The sequence below is a fragment of the Geotrypetes seraphini genome, chromosome 10 (assembly GCF_902459505.1).
Source record: "Geotrypetes seraphini chromosome 10, aGeoSer1.1, whole genome shotgun sequence".
Taxonomy (NCBI): domain Eukaryota; kingdom Metazoa; phylum Chordata; class Amphibia; order Gymnophiona; family Dermophiidae; genus Geotrypetes; species Geotrypetes seraphini.
This window is the reverse complement of record NC_047093.1, coordinates 131232787-131249533: the sequence shown is the minus strand read 5'-3', so window position 1 is coordinate 131249533 and position 16747 is coordinate 131232787. Positions and strand designations below refer to the sequence as shown.

The following is a 16747-nucleotide window of genomic DNA, read 5'->3' as shown; positions in this document are numbered from 1 at the left end:
GATGAAGTGCACAAAGCTGCAGGCAGCGGCTCCTTGCACATCCCTTGACACATCCCTTGCCGGCTTGACAAATTACAGCTATACTCGCTCGAGGAGCGCAGAGAGAGGGGAGACATGATCGAGACGTTCAAGTGTCTTACGGGCCGCATCGAGGCGGAGGAAGATATCTTCTTTTTCAAGGGTCCCACGACAACAAGAGGGCATCCGTGGAAAATCAGGGGCGGGAAACTGCGAGGTGACACCAGGAAATTCTTTTTCACTGAAAGGGTGGTTGATCGCTGGAACGGTCTTCCACTACAGGTGATTGAGGCCAGCAGCGTGCCTGATTTTAAGGCCCAATGGGATCGACACGTGGGATCTATTCACAGAGAAAGGTAGGGGAGGGTCATTAAGGTGGGCAGACTAGATGGGCCGTGGCCCTTATCTGCCGTCTAGTTCTATGTTTCTATCCCGCGCCTCATCTGGAAGCCTTCTCTCTGACATTGCAACGTCAGAGAGAAGACTTCCGGTTCAGGCGCAGGATATGCATAGGAGCCGCTACCTGCAGCTTTGTGTACTGAATCGGTGAGAAAGAGGGAGCTGGCTGAAGATAACGCCAGATCGATCACACCGTGGACCGGCGGTTGAAGAACACTGTTTTGGGCCTGATGCACGTGCAGGCCCTGCAGGAAATTTCTGTGGACCGGCACCAGTCCACGGACCGGTGGTTGAAAAACACTGCATTAGAGCATGTAAACATGGGGACAAATTTTTTCCCGTCCCCGCAAGTTTTGTCACTGTCTCTGTCCCATTCCTGTAAGGACAGAGCTTGCAGGAATGGGGCAAGGACAAGAAAAGAAGGCTGGGTCAGGTCAAAGGTTCTTTGGACCCAGAATCTTAGTTTAACAGCATGACTTTTCTTAAGTTCTAAGAGATTAGAGTCTAAACATGAACAGAAGGCTCTCGGCATTGTTGGCAACATATCAATTCAGAGGGATGTATAAAATTCATAACATTTACTAATGAGTGCTGCCATTTTATCAGGGCTGGAGAAATCTCAGCTGCCAGGTTCCTAAAATATAGGACTTGACTTTGGAGCTACTATGACTTTTGCAGGCCTTGCAAAAGATGCCGCTCTGTGTTAAACTAGAGGCTTTGCACATGACCAGCTGGAGGTGTCTTTCTTTTATCTATGACAAAACTGGCCTGGGGTAGAGGAGGGAGGATTTACCTGTCTGATTTTTACTAGAGAACCACAAAGTTTGTGAAAAGACATCATCCCCTAGATTCTGTAAAGTTGGGTGAGGGTCACAGAATTTCTTGTAAACTAGAGAATATCACGGGGAAATAATTTGTCCCCATCTCCGCAAACCATCTGATTCCATCCACACAAGCCTCAAATAGTTTTATACTGAACTTATTTTATTAAAGTATAAAAAGAAACAATATTCTGTACAATTGTTATTTTATAAATCAAAGTTCTGGCTGCCAAACTGGAGAAAGAGATCTTCAGCTGGCAGGGCTTTGTTTATAAATACCACTAATATACTACTTTATCCTAAAGCAAAAAAAAAGAAAATAAATAGAAATTTTTCTACCTTTGTTGTCTGGTTTCTGCTTTCCTCATCTTCTCCTCATTCCATCCACTGTCTGCCTTCTCTCTGCTTCTTCCATATGGCATCTGCTCTGTTACTGTGCCTCTCCCTTTCATCTCTCTCTCCACCCCACACCCCTCATTGGTCTGGCACCCATCTTCTTTCCTCCGCTCCCCCCATAGTCTGGCATCTGTCGTCTTTCCTTCCCTCCCCCAAGTGGTTTTTAGCATCTCTCTACTCCTTGCCTCCCCTCAGATCTGTTATCTGTCTCCCTAATCTTTATCCCCTCCTTCCATCCAGTTCCCTTCAGCGTCTGTTCCACTCTCTCCTACCCACTTTCCTTCACCGTCTTCTCTCCACTCTCTCGTCCCCATTGCCCTTCAGCGTCACCCTTTGCGCGGTCCAGCAGTCCTTTCTCTCCCTCCCGCTCGCCGAGCATCTCCCTCCTTTCCCCTTACTTTTATTGGCAATTTTTATTTTTCTCTCAAGCAGCTGGAGTCTTTTCTGAAGTCGCATGCGGCTGCCGGAAACTTCTCTGAAGCAACTTCCTATTTCTGGTTACATCAGAGGAGAAGTTTCCAGCAGCCGCATGCGACTTTAGAAAACGCTTCGGCTGCTTGTTGAGAAAAAAATAAAAATCGCCAGTGAAGGGAAGTAGGGAGGGATGTACCTGGGCCGCGGCAATTAGGAGGAAGGGGACTGCTGGACTGCGCGATCAGAGATGAGTATTTTGCGTGCATTCCCTCAGTTAACTGCGGTGACAAGGCCATTCACCACTCCAAGGGGCGGTGAATGGCCTTGTCCCTGTACCTGCGGCAACCAGGATTTTTTTGTCCCTGTTGCGGGTAACAGTCACCGTGTCAACTAATCGGACATTATTAATAATTGGTGTTAATTGACAGGCATTAGGAGTTATGCGCAGATCTGTCCTATGCCCTGTTCTATAACATGTGTGCCTAAGGGGACTTGTCCATGGAAGGGACATGGGCAGGTCAGAGGCAGTTCTAGGATTTAGGCCCAATCTTATAGAATAATCTCATTTACAGTACATGCTCAGCTGCCATTAGTTGTGTGCTCATATTTATACCAGTTTTTGGTAGGTATAAGTGCTCTTGCCTTAAGTTAGGCATTAGTTGCACACTAAGCTAATCTTCTGTAAAGATTGTTCCATGCAAAGCGTTTTTTGCAGAATACTTAGGGCCATATTCTATAAACGGCATCCCGATTGTAGGTGTTGGTAGGCATCCTACCGCTGTCTAACCAGCCAATTGGAATGCACTTAAAATAAATAAAAAACAACCCCAAGGCACTGTAGGTGTCTTAGCAGGGTCAAGGGAGGCACCTAGGGCTGCTTAAGTTTGCTCAATGCTAGGTGTGGGTGTGGTTTTGCCCAGAAGTGGCCTTAGGCAAGATTAAGCAGCCCTAGGCATCTCCCTAGGTCTGCGATAGGTGCCTGAAATGCTGGCCTACATTTCAAACAGATGTAGCCATTAAACTAATCATGGCAAGGAAATCTCCCTGCCATGATCAGCTGAGCGGTAGGGAACGCTCGAACCCCACAGCAAGTTGGCCTGCAGGAGGGATGCCATTCCCCCCCCACACACTATCTGTGGAATGAGAGATGTCCCCACCCCCCAAAGCTCACCCAGTCCCCCCCCCCCCCGGTACCTTTAAGAGGAAGGTCGGCTGGAGGGATGCCTACTTCCTCCAGAAGGCCCGCCTCTTTAGAATGGCAGGCCTTCCCCTTCCTGGTGCATTCTGGGATGCACCAGGGAGTGCCCTTAGGCTCTGATTGGTCCAGGTGCCAAAGGCCCCTCCCATGAGATTCTGGGATGCATTGGGAGTGGCCTAAGACTCCAATGGCCAGATCCCTAAGGCTACTTCCAGTCATGTGTGTGTGGGTGGAAGTTTCTCCTCTGATGCAACCGGAAGAGTAAAGAGATGAAACTCCCAGGGCCTTCAACAAATATAATTTAACATGCAAGTTTTCTTATTTTTTTAAAATTTTTATTGGTTTTCAATAATAAATATACAACAACAGCAAATATGCAAGATGCATCAAACAGACGACATCAATGAGCATCAACAATATACAAAGCAAACGTTTCCCCAGTACCCCCACCCCCTAGACAGCAGAGAATAACCCCATGTCCCCATTCCATCCCAGAGCCCCCCCTCATCTCCTATATCCCCAACAGAAAAGCATGGATAGATAACAGAGCAATTAAAGAGCATCCATTATTTCCCCCAATGTTTTCCAAGTATATCCCTGGGACACATAATCAGGGCGGCGTTTAGCCATAGCCATTTCCATTTCCCCCAGTGACAACAAGCGATTAAGCCATTCAGCATGTGAGGGGGCCAAATGGCTTTTCCAATGGTTCGCTATTAAACATTTTGCCGTTGCTAAACCTAGGCGAAGAAGCTTGGGTTGCCATTTATGTTCCCTTAAATTGTTCAAACCCAACAAACAACTTTGGGGTGTTTCTCCCACTAGCCTACCAAGGAGATCAGTCAAGGTATGAACCACCCACCTCCAGAATGGACAGCAAGATCAAACAGACCCACCAAATATACAAGAATGAGCCCACTGAAGTACTCCATCTCCAGCATTGATTAGACACCTGAGAAAACATTCTGTTCAATCGCTCTGGCGTATAAACCAGTGATTCCCAACCCTGTCCTGGAGGAACACCAGGCCAATCGGGTTTTCAGGCTAGCCCTAATGAATATGCATGAGAGAGATTTGCATATGATGGAAGTGATAGGCATGCAAATTTGCTTCATGCATATTCATTAGGGCTAGCCTGAAAACCCAATTGGCCTGGTGTTCCTCCAGGACAGGGTTGGGAACCACTGGTATAATATCGGGTCAGTACCTTATAGGCATTCTCTTGGACCAAGCACGGGATGATGCTTTATATACCTCCCTACATATTACCCCCCTTTCTTTAGAAGTAAACGTGTGCCCTAAGTCCCCAGTGCCTCATATATGAGAAGTGAATGATTGAATGCCCCTTCCAATACTGATACAGTACTGAAGTACTACCAGCCACAAATTCTCAAAATGTTCCTGCAACAAGCATAACAATATACCTAATGTATCTGGGGCAATGGGGATTTAAGTGACTTGCCCAGGGTCACAAGGAGCAGCGTGGGTTTGAACCCACAACCCCAGGGTGCTGAGGCTGTAGCTTTAACCACTGCACCACACACTCACATAGGTGATCTAGATCCCTAGTCCTGAGTCATTCATAAAATGTCTGACCTGATAATAAGCCAAATAGTCCCCAGCGGGCAACTCATATTTCTGCTGGAGTGTTTCAAAAGATAGCACCCCATCCGACCCCAGCAGGTCACAAAATTATAACAACTCTTTCTGAGCCCAGTGACGGAAAAACTCTATTATCTCGTCCCACCAGGAATTGAGTCTCTTCTGGTATAGCCGCCAGGGAGGACACTAAAACCCCATTCCCCAGCTTATCCCTTACCTGTTTCCACAGCAACACAAGATGCCGAAGAAATGGATTATCAATACCCTGTATCCAGGGGCGTAGCGTACCAGAGACCCAAAGCCTGTGTTTCAGTCGACCCGGATGCCCACTCGCTTGTTCTAATTGCACCCTACTTTTAAAGTCCCCTATCTCCCAATCCAATAGCAGTCGAAGCTGGGCCAATTGAAAATACCATAACAGATTGGGCACCCCTCTACCTCCTACCTCTCTAGCTACCCACATCAATTTTGGGGAAATTCACGGAGGCTTCCACTGCCAGATAAATCTCCGCAGCTCAGCACTCAAACCAGCCAATTCTGCAGAAGGCACCAGTACTGGCAAAGTTTGAAAAATAAATAATCTTGGAAGCACATTCATCTTAACTACAGCTAACCTTCCCCACCACGAAAGCCATAAACCGTAGGTCTTTGAATTTGCCGATATGCTGATAAATCTTTAGGAACGTGAATGCCCAAATATTGAATCCCATGTGAGGTCCATCGGAAAGGAAATCGCCCCTGAAGCCCAGCAACCTCCAAATCATTCAATGCCAGGTTCATAATTTCCGTTTTGTCCAAATTTATTTTAAACCCAGATACACTTCCATAATCTTCGAAAATCTTAAATAAAATCAGAATGGAAACCTCCGGCTCTCCCTCATATAATAAGATGTGATCAGCAAATAACGCAACACAATGATCCACCCCGTACTGTGAAATCCCAGACAACCCAGGGTGATTACATATACAAATAGCTAGCGGTTCAACCGAGATGGCAAACAAAAGTGGTGAGAGCGGGCATCCCTGTCGTATCCCTTGTGCTATAGGAAAAAACTCCTTATAGGACCAATTAACCCGAAGATAGGCCTTAGACATTTCATAAAAGGCTTGCACCCCCAAACCCATATGCCCCATAACTTTCCAAAGAAATCGGGCACTGGAGGGAGGGAAGGAGGTAGGCAGGCAGGCTGGCTTCGGGTGTGGGACAAAGGCTGGAAGGCAGTGAGGGGGGACATAAGAAAGAGGCACTGAGGGCACTTAGGAAGAGGGCGGGGCTAGGGTGGGATTGGGGGTGGGACTGACAATTAATAGATGTCCCGTTTTGATGAAAAAAAATAAATGGTCACGTTACCCATAGACTATAGTGGAGGGGAATATTTTTTGGAACAATTTGATCAATTTTTTTAATAAAATACTTCCCGGTTGGTAATATCTCTCATGATAGTCCTATGCTTTTAAATTTCAAAATTGCACATTCACTTGGACACCAGGTGTTTTCCTCACAAAAATACAATTTTAAAATTATCCAATTACATAAATGGTTTAAAAACCATCTTAATTTAGTCTAAGAATGCTTTTCAGGTGACCCCCCAACTGTTGGAACCATTTAAATCGACCTCCAGTGTCTGAAAACTTTCAACAACAAAAATATGTTCTCTCTGGAAGTTTGCGTCGGATACTTAAAAATCAAGGCCCATGCTTCATGTGTGGCCTTCAGGAGGTTAGATTGCATACTGAGCATGTGCAAACTCTTGCACACGCTCAGTCGTGAATTGGCACTAGGCCACCTCCCTGGTCTTTCCTGCTTGTTCCTCCCCATTGGCTTTCACATGCAACTGGGCACTGATGCAACAGTCATGTGTGCCGTGGCTCTCCTCCAGGACCCACTGGAGCAGCTCTAAAAATCATGAGAGCCGCCACAAAGCCCCCAAAATTGTCAAAAACATGGGAATCTGCTCAAAAATACCAGAGCAACCCTAGGAAGATAAAACTTTTAATTTTTATATTTTTTTAAAACTCCATTTACATAAGTTTTCAATAAACATATTAAAAAAAAAAGATATATGATTACCTTTGTGTCCAGTTTCCTTGCATCTAGCTTTTATCAGTCAGAATGGGGATGTCCAAAGTGACTATAACCTTTGCATTCTCCATAATTCTCTTAGGGTCATAACGCCAGGGATTTTATGGTACAAAAAAAGTGCAATGTTTACATATTTCCAGTGGATGAGATGAGCAATATTGTTGTACCTTTCTGTACAGAGATTTTCTGCCATCAGAACTTAAAGGATCATGGATTTGATTTACTGCCGTTCTGTGGTACAAAGTGGTTTATATGTACAGTGGTACCTTGGATTACGAGCATAATCCGTTCCAGGAGCATGCTCGTAATCCAAAATGCTCGTTTATCAAAGCGAGTTTCCCCATAGGAAATAATGGAAACTCACTTTGAATTCTAAGTTGACCTGTTCAATTAAAATTTTGCCACATTTACAACATTTTATATGGTTTTTTCTAAAGTATGGACTCTTTCATGAATTCCGAGACAAAACTTGTATCTGAAGTTTTTACCACATTCAGAACATTTATATAATTTTTTTCCAGTGTGGATTTTTTCATGAGTTATGAGGTTACCTTTTTGTTTGAAGCTTTTACCACATTTAAAACATTTATATGGTCTTTCTCCAGAATGGATTCTTTCATGAATTCTGAGATTACATGTTTGATTGAAGCTTTTCTCACATACTGAACATTTATATGGTTTTTCTCTAGTATGGACTCTTTCGTGAATCCTGAGATAAAACTTGTATCTGAAGTTTTTACCACATTCAGAACATTTATATGATTTTTCTCCAGTGTGGATTCTTTCATGAGTTATGAGGTTACCCTTTTGTTTGAAGCTCTTACCACATTCAAAGCATTTATATGGGTTTTCTCCAGTGTGGATTCTTTCATGTATTCTGAGTTTATTTCTTCGACTGAAGCTTTTACCACATTCGGAACATTCATACGGTTTTTCTCCAGTGTGGATTCTTTCATGAGTTATGAGGTTACCTCTTTGTTTGAAGTTTTTACCACATTCAAAACATTTATATGGTTTTTCTCCAGTGTGAATTCTTTCATGAATTCTGAGTTTATTTCTTTGACTGAAGCTTTTACCACATTCAGAACATTTATATGGTTTTTCTCCAGTGTGGACTCTTTCATGAGCTATGAGGTTACCTCTTTGTTTGAAACTTTTACCACATTCAGAACATTTATATGGATTTTCTCCTGTATGAATTCTTTCATGAATTTTGAGTCTATATCTTTGACTGAAGTTTTTACCACATATAGAACATTTATATGGCTTTTCTCCAGTGTGGACTCTTTCATGAGCTATGAGGTTACCTTTCTGTTTGAAGCTTTTACCACATTCAGAACATTTATATGGATTTTCTCCTGTGTGGATTCTTTCATGAATTCTGAGTCTATATCTTTGACTAAAGTTTTTACCACACATAGAACATTTATATGGTTTTTCTCCAGTGTGGATTCTTTCGTGAATTCTGAGTTGATCTGTTCGATTAAAGCTTTTATTACATTCAGAACATTTATATTGCTTTTCTCCAGCATGGATTCGTTCATGAATTCTGAGTTGACCTTTTTGTTTGAAGCTTTTATCACATATAGAACATTTATATGGTTTTTCTCCAGTGTGGATTCTTTCATGAATTCTGAGTTTATTTGTTTGACTGAAGCATTTACCACATTCAGAGCATTTATATGGCTTTTCTCCAGGGTGGATTTGTTCATGAATTCTGAGTTGACATTTTTGTTTGAAGCTTTTATCACATATAGAACATTTATATGGTCTTTCTCCAGAGTGGACTCTTTCATGAGATCTGAGTTGATGTTTTCGATTGAAGTTTTTAGCACATACTGAGCATTTAAATAGCTTTGCATTCTTAAGGTTTATTTGAGGCCCTTGTTTCTTAGCAATGCTGATTAATTCATGTCTTCTCAGTTCAAATACCTGACTGAAGTTTTTACCATCTACAGAACATTCTGACGGCTTTCTTTCTTTGGGAACATTTTGATGAATTGTAAGTTGTGATTTATATGCAAATGATTTTTCACATTCCATACACTGGAACAGTTTGTCTCGTCTGTGAAATGTGTTTTGACACAGTCTCTCCCTGCTGATTCTCCGATTTTGTCTGAGATCTGGGCAGATGGTGGAATTTCTCTTTCTTTTTGGGGTATTTTCTTTCATGCTAGGTGGTCTTACACTACTAATATTTCCCACACTATCATCTGAAGGATCCGGGCTGTCTCTGGAGGGGTCTTTGTGTTTCCATTCCCCCTTCGGCGGCCCATCAAATACTCTCATTCTCTTATTCCCAAATCTATCATCTATTGGATAAAAATGAAAGTATGTACATAAATTAAACAGCTATTGAGTAAGACATACAGGCAAATATTTCCACAGAAATCTTTAAAGTTATTTGCTTGTAGACAGAGGTACAGGTGAGCAATGGCACATGAAGAGACATATCGGACAAAAAGAACAAAATCCAATGGGTCTGCAGTGAAAGACAGTGAAACCAACATAACATAACGTAATAGCAAATTTCTAGACCACATAGCCATAAGTTCAATGCGGTTAACAAAAGATTATGCTATGAGAGATTATAGGAATAGTATGATATACAGAAATCTAATTGATCAAGAATTTGGAAAAAAGAAAAAAGTTTTCAGGAGTTTTCTGAAATGTTCGTAAGATATAGATCTAATTAACAGTGGACAGAAATCTTTGTCATAATATATGCTTGGTAGGAAAAACAATGCCCATGATGTTTCTCACTTTTACAACCCTTGGCTGAAGGGAACGTAAATAAGGCATGAGATTTTCTACTATTCTCATGCGCCACAATAACAAATCTGTCGACAAGCAGCGAGATTGGACCACCAACTCTCCACTTTGCTGATAACGACCCCAGACTACAGAACATTCAGAAAAGAAATAAAAAACATAGTATTCAAAAAAAACCCCTACTACCCAACAATTCCTTGAAATCAACCTAACACCATCACCATTCTCAAAAACAATCTAACGCCGCAAGAAACACCTCACCTCTTTGCACCAACCTCACTATTCTCAAATTCCTCTGGAAATGGCCAGATATATCCTTATGTAATCCGCCTTGAACCGCAAGGGAACGGCGGAATAGAAATCACTAATGTAATGTGATAATGGGGCAACACCAAAAGCAACTTTATAGTATAAGCATCCCAACTTAAAGATCAAGACTAGAAAAGACTGCAGAGCACTGTACAATAGACCACCTAAGGGACCCAACGCGGTCCGTGTTTCGATCAACACGTCTTCATCAGGGGTCCATATAATGGTGGTGAAGAAATTATACGCAACAATTTTGTGGTCACAGCTTTTCTAGCAGTAACAAGCCTCATCAAACACCGCAGTTCACAGACCAGGCAAAATTGTTGCGTATATTTTCTTCACCACCATTATATGGACCTCTGATGAAGACGGGTTGATCGAAACACGGACTCCGTTGGGTCCCTTAGGTGGTCTATTTGCGCGTAACATATTGTTTATTGTAATAAACATTGCCTGCATCTTGTACAGTGCTCTGCAGTCTTTTCTTGTCTTGGTTTCATATAAAGAGACCTAACAGAACATAAAAATTTACTTCTATACCGCAATACCATTAAGTTCTATGTGGTTGACAAAAGAAAAATAATTACACTTACGTGAAGAAGTTTTAGTTATCTAAGTATCTAGTGAACAGATAAGTACAGGAAATCGCGATTAAAAGATTTAAATCCTTATCCCATCCTGATCTCATCTACTGGTTCTGGAAATCTCATCCTCCCCTCCAGTCTCTGATGATCCCTTTACTCTGATTACATTCACTAACCAAAAATTCTAATGTGAAAACTTAGCATATAGCAAGGATTTTATTACATCGGAATTCTTGGCTCACCACTCTTGGTATCAGTATCCTCCTCTCCTCCCTCCAGTTGGCTACTGACAGGATCTTCTTCCATTTTCAGGATCTCTACTGTGGGCTCAGCAGTATAAATATGGCTGCCTGTATGAAGAATGGAAAAATAACTTCAAGTTTTATAGGAAAACTTAAGATATAAGAAAAGCAAAACTTTAAACAGATGAGGAGAATTTTATGACCTCTGAAAATGTAAATACCGTGGTGGAAAGAGTTAAGAGTCCTGAGTAGTTCTGAAAATGAACCCTGTTCCTACAATACTATGGTAATGAAAACTGCTGCAAACATGCCCTTTGTTACCTAAAGCAAGATTAGATTCTTACCTTAATAATTTTCTTTTCTGTAGACGGTGTAGAGGTCATGAAGAAGTGGGTAGTCACCCTCAAACCGCGTATCTGCAGAAGGCATCAATTCTTTTCTTCGGTTCAGCCTCCCTTTCTCAATGGTCTGTGCTGTAGCTCTTCAGTTTGTACCAAAGCAATCGACAATCTCTATAAATAAAATACACCGAAAGAAGGGGATACGGGGAACCTCCCTGAATAACACTATTGCTCTGTAAGCATCATGTATAAACCATGGTGTTTTTGCTAAAAAAAAAAAAAAGCTCAAAAATAGTTTAACTGAAAAAAAATTGTATTTTAGAGGTGGGGGATCCTAAAGGAAATGGCAGAAACCTTCAAAACTAACCTTTTTAGACTCCTGCCTTCATTTTTCTCATAGGTTGCAATAGCCTTACTCACTGTGCAATAGCCTTACTCACTGTGAATATGCTGCAGCCTGCTTCAGCTCTAAAAGTAGCTGGATCTGGGAGAAGAAATCACTGCCTCAATGAAACTGTGCTACAACGCTGAAATCTTCAGGCTGCCAGTCAGACTGATGTCTGACTGAACCTCCACTCCCATGGATGTAAAAAGATGGGAGGCAAAATGTAGATGATACACTGAAGAGCCCTGCTGAGCCCCCTGCAGATGCCTAACAGTCTGTGCTCAAGCCCCTGTAAACCAGTAGACGAGCAAAGCTTCTAGGGGTTCAGATCCCAAGCTCCTCATAAAAGAGATTATATTGTTACCTTGATAATATCTTTTCCAGTAGATAGGTGTGCCATTCTGGACAAGCGGGTTATCTCCCAATGGCTGTGAGCCATATGCAGATTTTTCTATGATCCTCCTACTTCACCAGGAGCTCTACTGCCACCTGCTGTTAGTACTCAAGCATAAAAGAGCTCCATTGAGGCTATGTGAAGTAAGGAAAAATGGGAAACATCCCAAACAAATAAACTGTTCTGCTCTAACACAATAACATGTGATCAAATAACAATCAACTGCCAACAGAAGCATCAGAGAAGCTCAGGTAGTACCCCTGTAGATGCTAGAAACACATAATACAGGGCCCAAAGGGCTGACTGGCATCCAAGATACAGACTTGGAGAAGAATAAACAGAACGAGACAGCAGGCAAGTGAAGATCAGGGGTCCAGAATGACACATCTATCTACTGGAAAAGATATTATCAAGGTAAAGACAATCTCTTTTTCCAGTGCAATAGGCGTGTTATTCTGGACAAGTGGGACATACAAAAACAGTCCCAGAAATCTAGGGCAGGCTGACTGTGTCAGCCCTTAAAACTGAGGACCCAAAGGCAGAGTCCTCTCTTGCCGCAACATCCACTCTGTAAAATTTGGCAAACGGATGCAGAGTGGACCAAGTTGCCGCCCTACAAATCTCTTCTGGGGAGACTGCCCTAGCTTCGACCCATGACGAAGATACACTCCTGGTCCAGTGCGCCTTGAAAGAAACAGGAGACTGTTTCCACAAATAAAGTAGGCTGACGAAATGGCCTGATAGATCCACCTGGAAATTGTGGCCTTGGAAGTTGGAGCACCTTGTTTAATTGAATGGGTCAACACAAACAGATGGTCAGAGAGCCTAAACTCATTGCTGACCTCAAAATACCAAGGAAATACTCGTCTGATGTCCAACTTCTTCAAAATACGGTCCTGTTTCTTAGAACCAGTGGACTGGAATGCAGATAAACGGACCTCTTGATTGACATGAAACGGAGAAACTACTTTTGGAAGATAAGAAGGGATGGTGCGCAGAGAATCTCCAGTGTCCAGGATCTTAAGGAAAGGCTCTTTATAAGAAAGAGCCTAAGCTCCGAGACCCGTCTTGCCGATGTCACGGCCACCAGAATAGAACAGTTTTCATCATCAGATCCAACAGCGATGCTTCTTCAAGTGGCTCGAACGGAGCTTTGCAGAGACCAGTATGAGTGTAATGCGTGCTGGAGAGGGACACATGTGGGCCTTCACTAAGGCACCACATCTATTGTGGTCACCATGGACTCCAGGACTTGAAGACAGTCCCACCCGACGGAGCTGACTTGCCCAGAAGACAACAAATCTGAGAGCACAGCTTCTATCTACATGCCTCTGGAAGATTGACGCGGCCAGCAACTGTGTCCAAGAAGACACCCAAATACTCCAGGGATTGAGTCGGCGTAATTCACAATCCAACCCAGGTCCTCCAGGACTTGCATCATCTGATCCACTGTGTGCTAACCGGCTCTGGTCAGTTGTCCAGGTAGAGAAGCACTTGCAGCCCCATCTTGCGCAGGTGAACTGCTACTACGACCATCACTTTGGTGAAGGTGGGAGGAGCTGTCGCCAAGCCAAAAGGCAGGGCTGTAAAATTAATAATGATTTTCCAGGACATGAAATCTGAGAAACTTTCTGTGGTCTGGGAATATACAAGTAAGCCTCCGTTGGATCTAGAGGCTAGGAACTCTCCCGGGGTCACTGTCGCTATAAAAGATCAAACCATCTCCATATGAAAGTGCAGGAGTGCTGTATTCACATGAATAAGGTCCAGAATGGGTCTCCAATTGTCTGAGCATGATAAAGTATATGGAGTATCTTCCTGAGCCCGAGTCTTCAGGCTGTATAGGCTCTATGGCCTGAATATCTAGTAACCTTCTCACGGTGGCTTGTACTTTGACTTGCCTTTTCCGGGTGCCCCACAGGAGAGTCCACAAACCAATCTATTAGAGGCTGGGCGAATTCCAACTTGAAGCCGTTGTGAATGATGTCCATCTTATTTGGAAACAGGAAATTCTGTCAGAGGAGGTGGGGTGGGATGCTGCAGAGAGGCATTGGGCTGTGCAGGAATGCAGCGTGTATTCAGCACAGCAGCATGGCGGTTGGTTGATGGAAGCTGAGAGTGGGAGGACATTGACCGGGGAGTAGGTGATGAAGGCCCCAATGGAGGACTACCGGGGCTGCATGCAGCCCAAGAGCCACATGTTGAAGACCCCTGGCTTAAATAAAACTGATATGAATGCAGCAGGCTTCCAAAAAGGCTGGAGTCATCCCTACAGATTATATTCCTAAGTTCAAATATCACAAGGTGAGCAATTCAGGACAACAGTGTCACTAGTTCCGATGCCTGCTTAGATTTTTTTGAAAAACCTGGTGGTAAGAGAAAGGAGGGGAGCTAGGGGTTAGACTAAGTGCGGGACTTGTTAAAACCAAATAGGAAGGGAAACAAGGTTTGGAATAACCTGCTAGAAGAGGTGACAGAGGCCGGTACTGAAACAGAATATAGACGGCAGTGATTGGATGAGGGCTGAGAGAGGAAGTTTGCACTGGTTTCAGCAGGGACATTTCACATGCTCACTACTACAGTGGCAGAGAAGTAACGTGGAAGACAGAAGGCATCATCCCCCAGAGTCTATATAGAGCCAAAGTTGGGTCACAGCCCAGACACACACATAAATTAATTAATCGAGTATTAACAACCAATTATTGACATTAATTGGAGAAAATGGCACTCATTGGGAATCAGACCCACATCTGCATATGTGCTATTCTATAACACTGCACCCCAAAAAGTGTCTGTACAACCCACAAGGGGGTGTGGCCATGGTAGGGTCAGGGACGTTCCAAACATTTGGGTGCAGTGTTGTCGAATGCTGGGGTTGTGTGTGCCAGGACTTACAGCCGTTCAGTCTGCATTAGTCCTCGTGCCCAAAGTTTATTTATTGCCCATCGAGGTTATCTAAGCAATTTACAATCAGGTACTCAAGTATTTTCCCTCTGTGTCTTCTAATGTACCTGGGTCAATGGAGGATTGAATGACTTGCCCAAGGTCACAAGGAGCAGTGTGGAATTTGAACCCACAACCTCAGGGTGCCGAGGCTGTAGCTCTAACCACTAGGCCACCCCTTCAGGAATCAGTGTTAAGTGCTATTTTAGAAAGGGTGCTTTGTCTGGAGTGATCTTTATAAAATAGTGCTTGGCACCGATTTTTCCCAGTGCCCAAATTTAGGTGCCATTTATAGAATACCCCCCCCCCCACCACCATTCTCCTTCTGTTCTACCATAAGTCCCCATTACTGCCAATGCACCCTCTAAAGAACGGCCAAGTGTGTGCAAATTGTTTTTTGTGTGATCGAGAAGTTCTAAAAACCAACAATTTTCCAGATTTGCAAGCATTTTTACGAGCGACCATGTAAAATCAGTGAGCGACTCTCCTAGAATATATGAGCGATTGCTCCTGCGCTCCACTTAGAGGGAACATAAGAATAGCCTTACCGGGTCATACCATTAGTCCATCAAGCCCAGTAGCACGCTCTCACGGTGGCCAATCCAGGTGGCCAAAGACTGCTGCTCAATCAGACGCCTCAACAGTATCTGCCTTACCCTGGATGTTGGGGAATGCCCACTCCGTTCAGATCAAATATAAGAAACGGGGTAAATTTGAAACAATTCAGCAAGAAGAGTGATACGGGAAGTATTATAGCGAGAAAACCACTCTAGATAATGCTTATAAATTATGCAATGGAGATGGTATAATTAGGTCTATAAAAATTTTTATGCTCAGAATCATGGAGGGGTAACTGGGGAGAACCCCAGATGGCAGAACAGGATTTTTTAAAAACTTCTTCTTTACAATTTCCTTGTTTAACCATTTCTCATTCTTAGACCTCAGATTTCTGATCTGTGGAAGAAGGGGTTACCTTCGAAAGCTATTCATAAACTACATTAAGTTAGTCCAATAAAAAGGTTTTTTTTTTTCTCCTCTGTGTTTTTGTTTTATTTCTATGTTACCTTAGGCCTCTTTTGAAATACATTGTGCTTACTTGTTAGAGAAGAGCGAGTCTGTTGAGGTGTCTCCAATTCAGGATGATCCGTAGAGGGGAGATCTTCCTCTTGCTTAACACTCAGTGAGAACACAGACGTTACAACTGGAAGGCCTGTGATGAGAAAACACGTCTAGAAGATTCACCAAGGATCTGATGATACTAAATTAGGAAATGGATTTTAAGTCTGAAAAGGCAAACATTTACTTACTCTTACTGGAGTCATTTGGGTTTTCTTTTCCTTCCCACTCAAAATGTTGGTTAAAAGATTTATCTTCCTTTTCGATCTTGAATATAACATCAGGATTAACAATTGAATAACCTGTCAACAAGAAGGAGGAAGAAGATTCCATTTCCTTCCTGTTCTTTTCTTTTATTTTTGAAATTATAAAACATAATATTCAAGCAATTTGCTTGTACAGAAAAAGTGCCAAAGAACTTTTTTTTCCCCATAGTAAAAAAGGAAAACATAAGAATTCAAAAAAAATAGGAAAGCACCTCAATCCATTAACAAGAGGGGGAGAAAGAAGATATACTTAGTAGACTGATATTTCACAACACATTTACAGGGAAACTAAGAAGAACAAAGTCCCAAGCTGTAAAACCCCTGGCTTAAGAAGTAAACATTTTCTATGTTTATAAGTTTTCTTAGTAACATCTGGAAAAATTCTCATCTTCGAATTCAGAAACAATTCAGCTTGACGTCTAAAGAAAAGTTTGAACAACCAATCTCAGTTAGATCTCAAAACT

General features: G+C 42.7%; 1 protein-coding gene across 6 annotated transcripts in view; it reads right to left on the bottom strand.

Moving 5' to 3' along the window:
* LOC117367630 (gastrula zinc finger protein XlCGF57.1-like) overlaps positions 1–16747 on the bottom strand; it is a 158799-nt gene that overhangs the window by 58751 nt on the left and 83301 nt on the right. For 2 of the 6 annotated variants that reach the window (XM_033960378.1, XM_033960381.1), the window contains 4 exons: positions 16209–16319; positions 15998–16111; positions 10839–10946; positions 4393–9243 (listed from right to left, as the gene is read on the bottom strand). In XM_033960378.1, the coding sequence (XP_033816269.1) occupies positions 7349–9243; positions 10839–10946; positions 15998–16111; positions 16209–16319 (2228 nt within the window). In that variant the 3' untranslated portion in view covers positions 4393–7348. Of the gene's footprint in view, positions 1–4392; positions 9244–10838; positions 10947–15997; positions 16112–16208; positions 16320–16747 lie in introns of those variants that run through there. The other 4 variants (XM_033960380.1, XM_033960382.1, XM_033960383.1 and 1 more) reach the window with 3 other exon arrangements.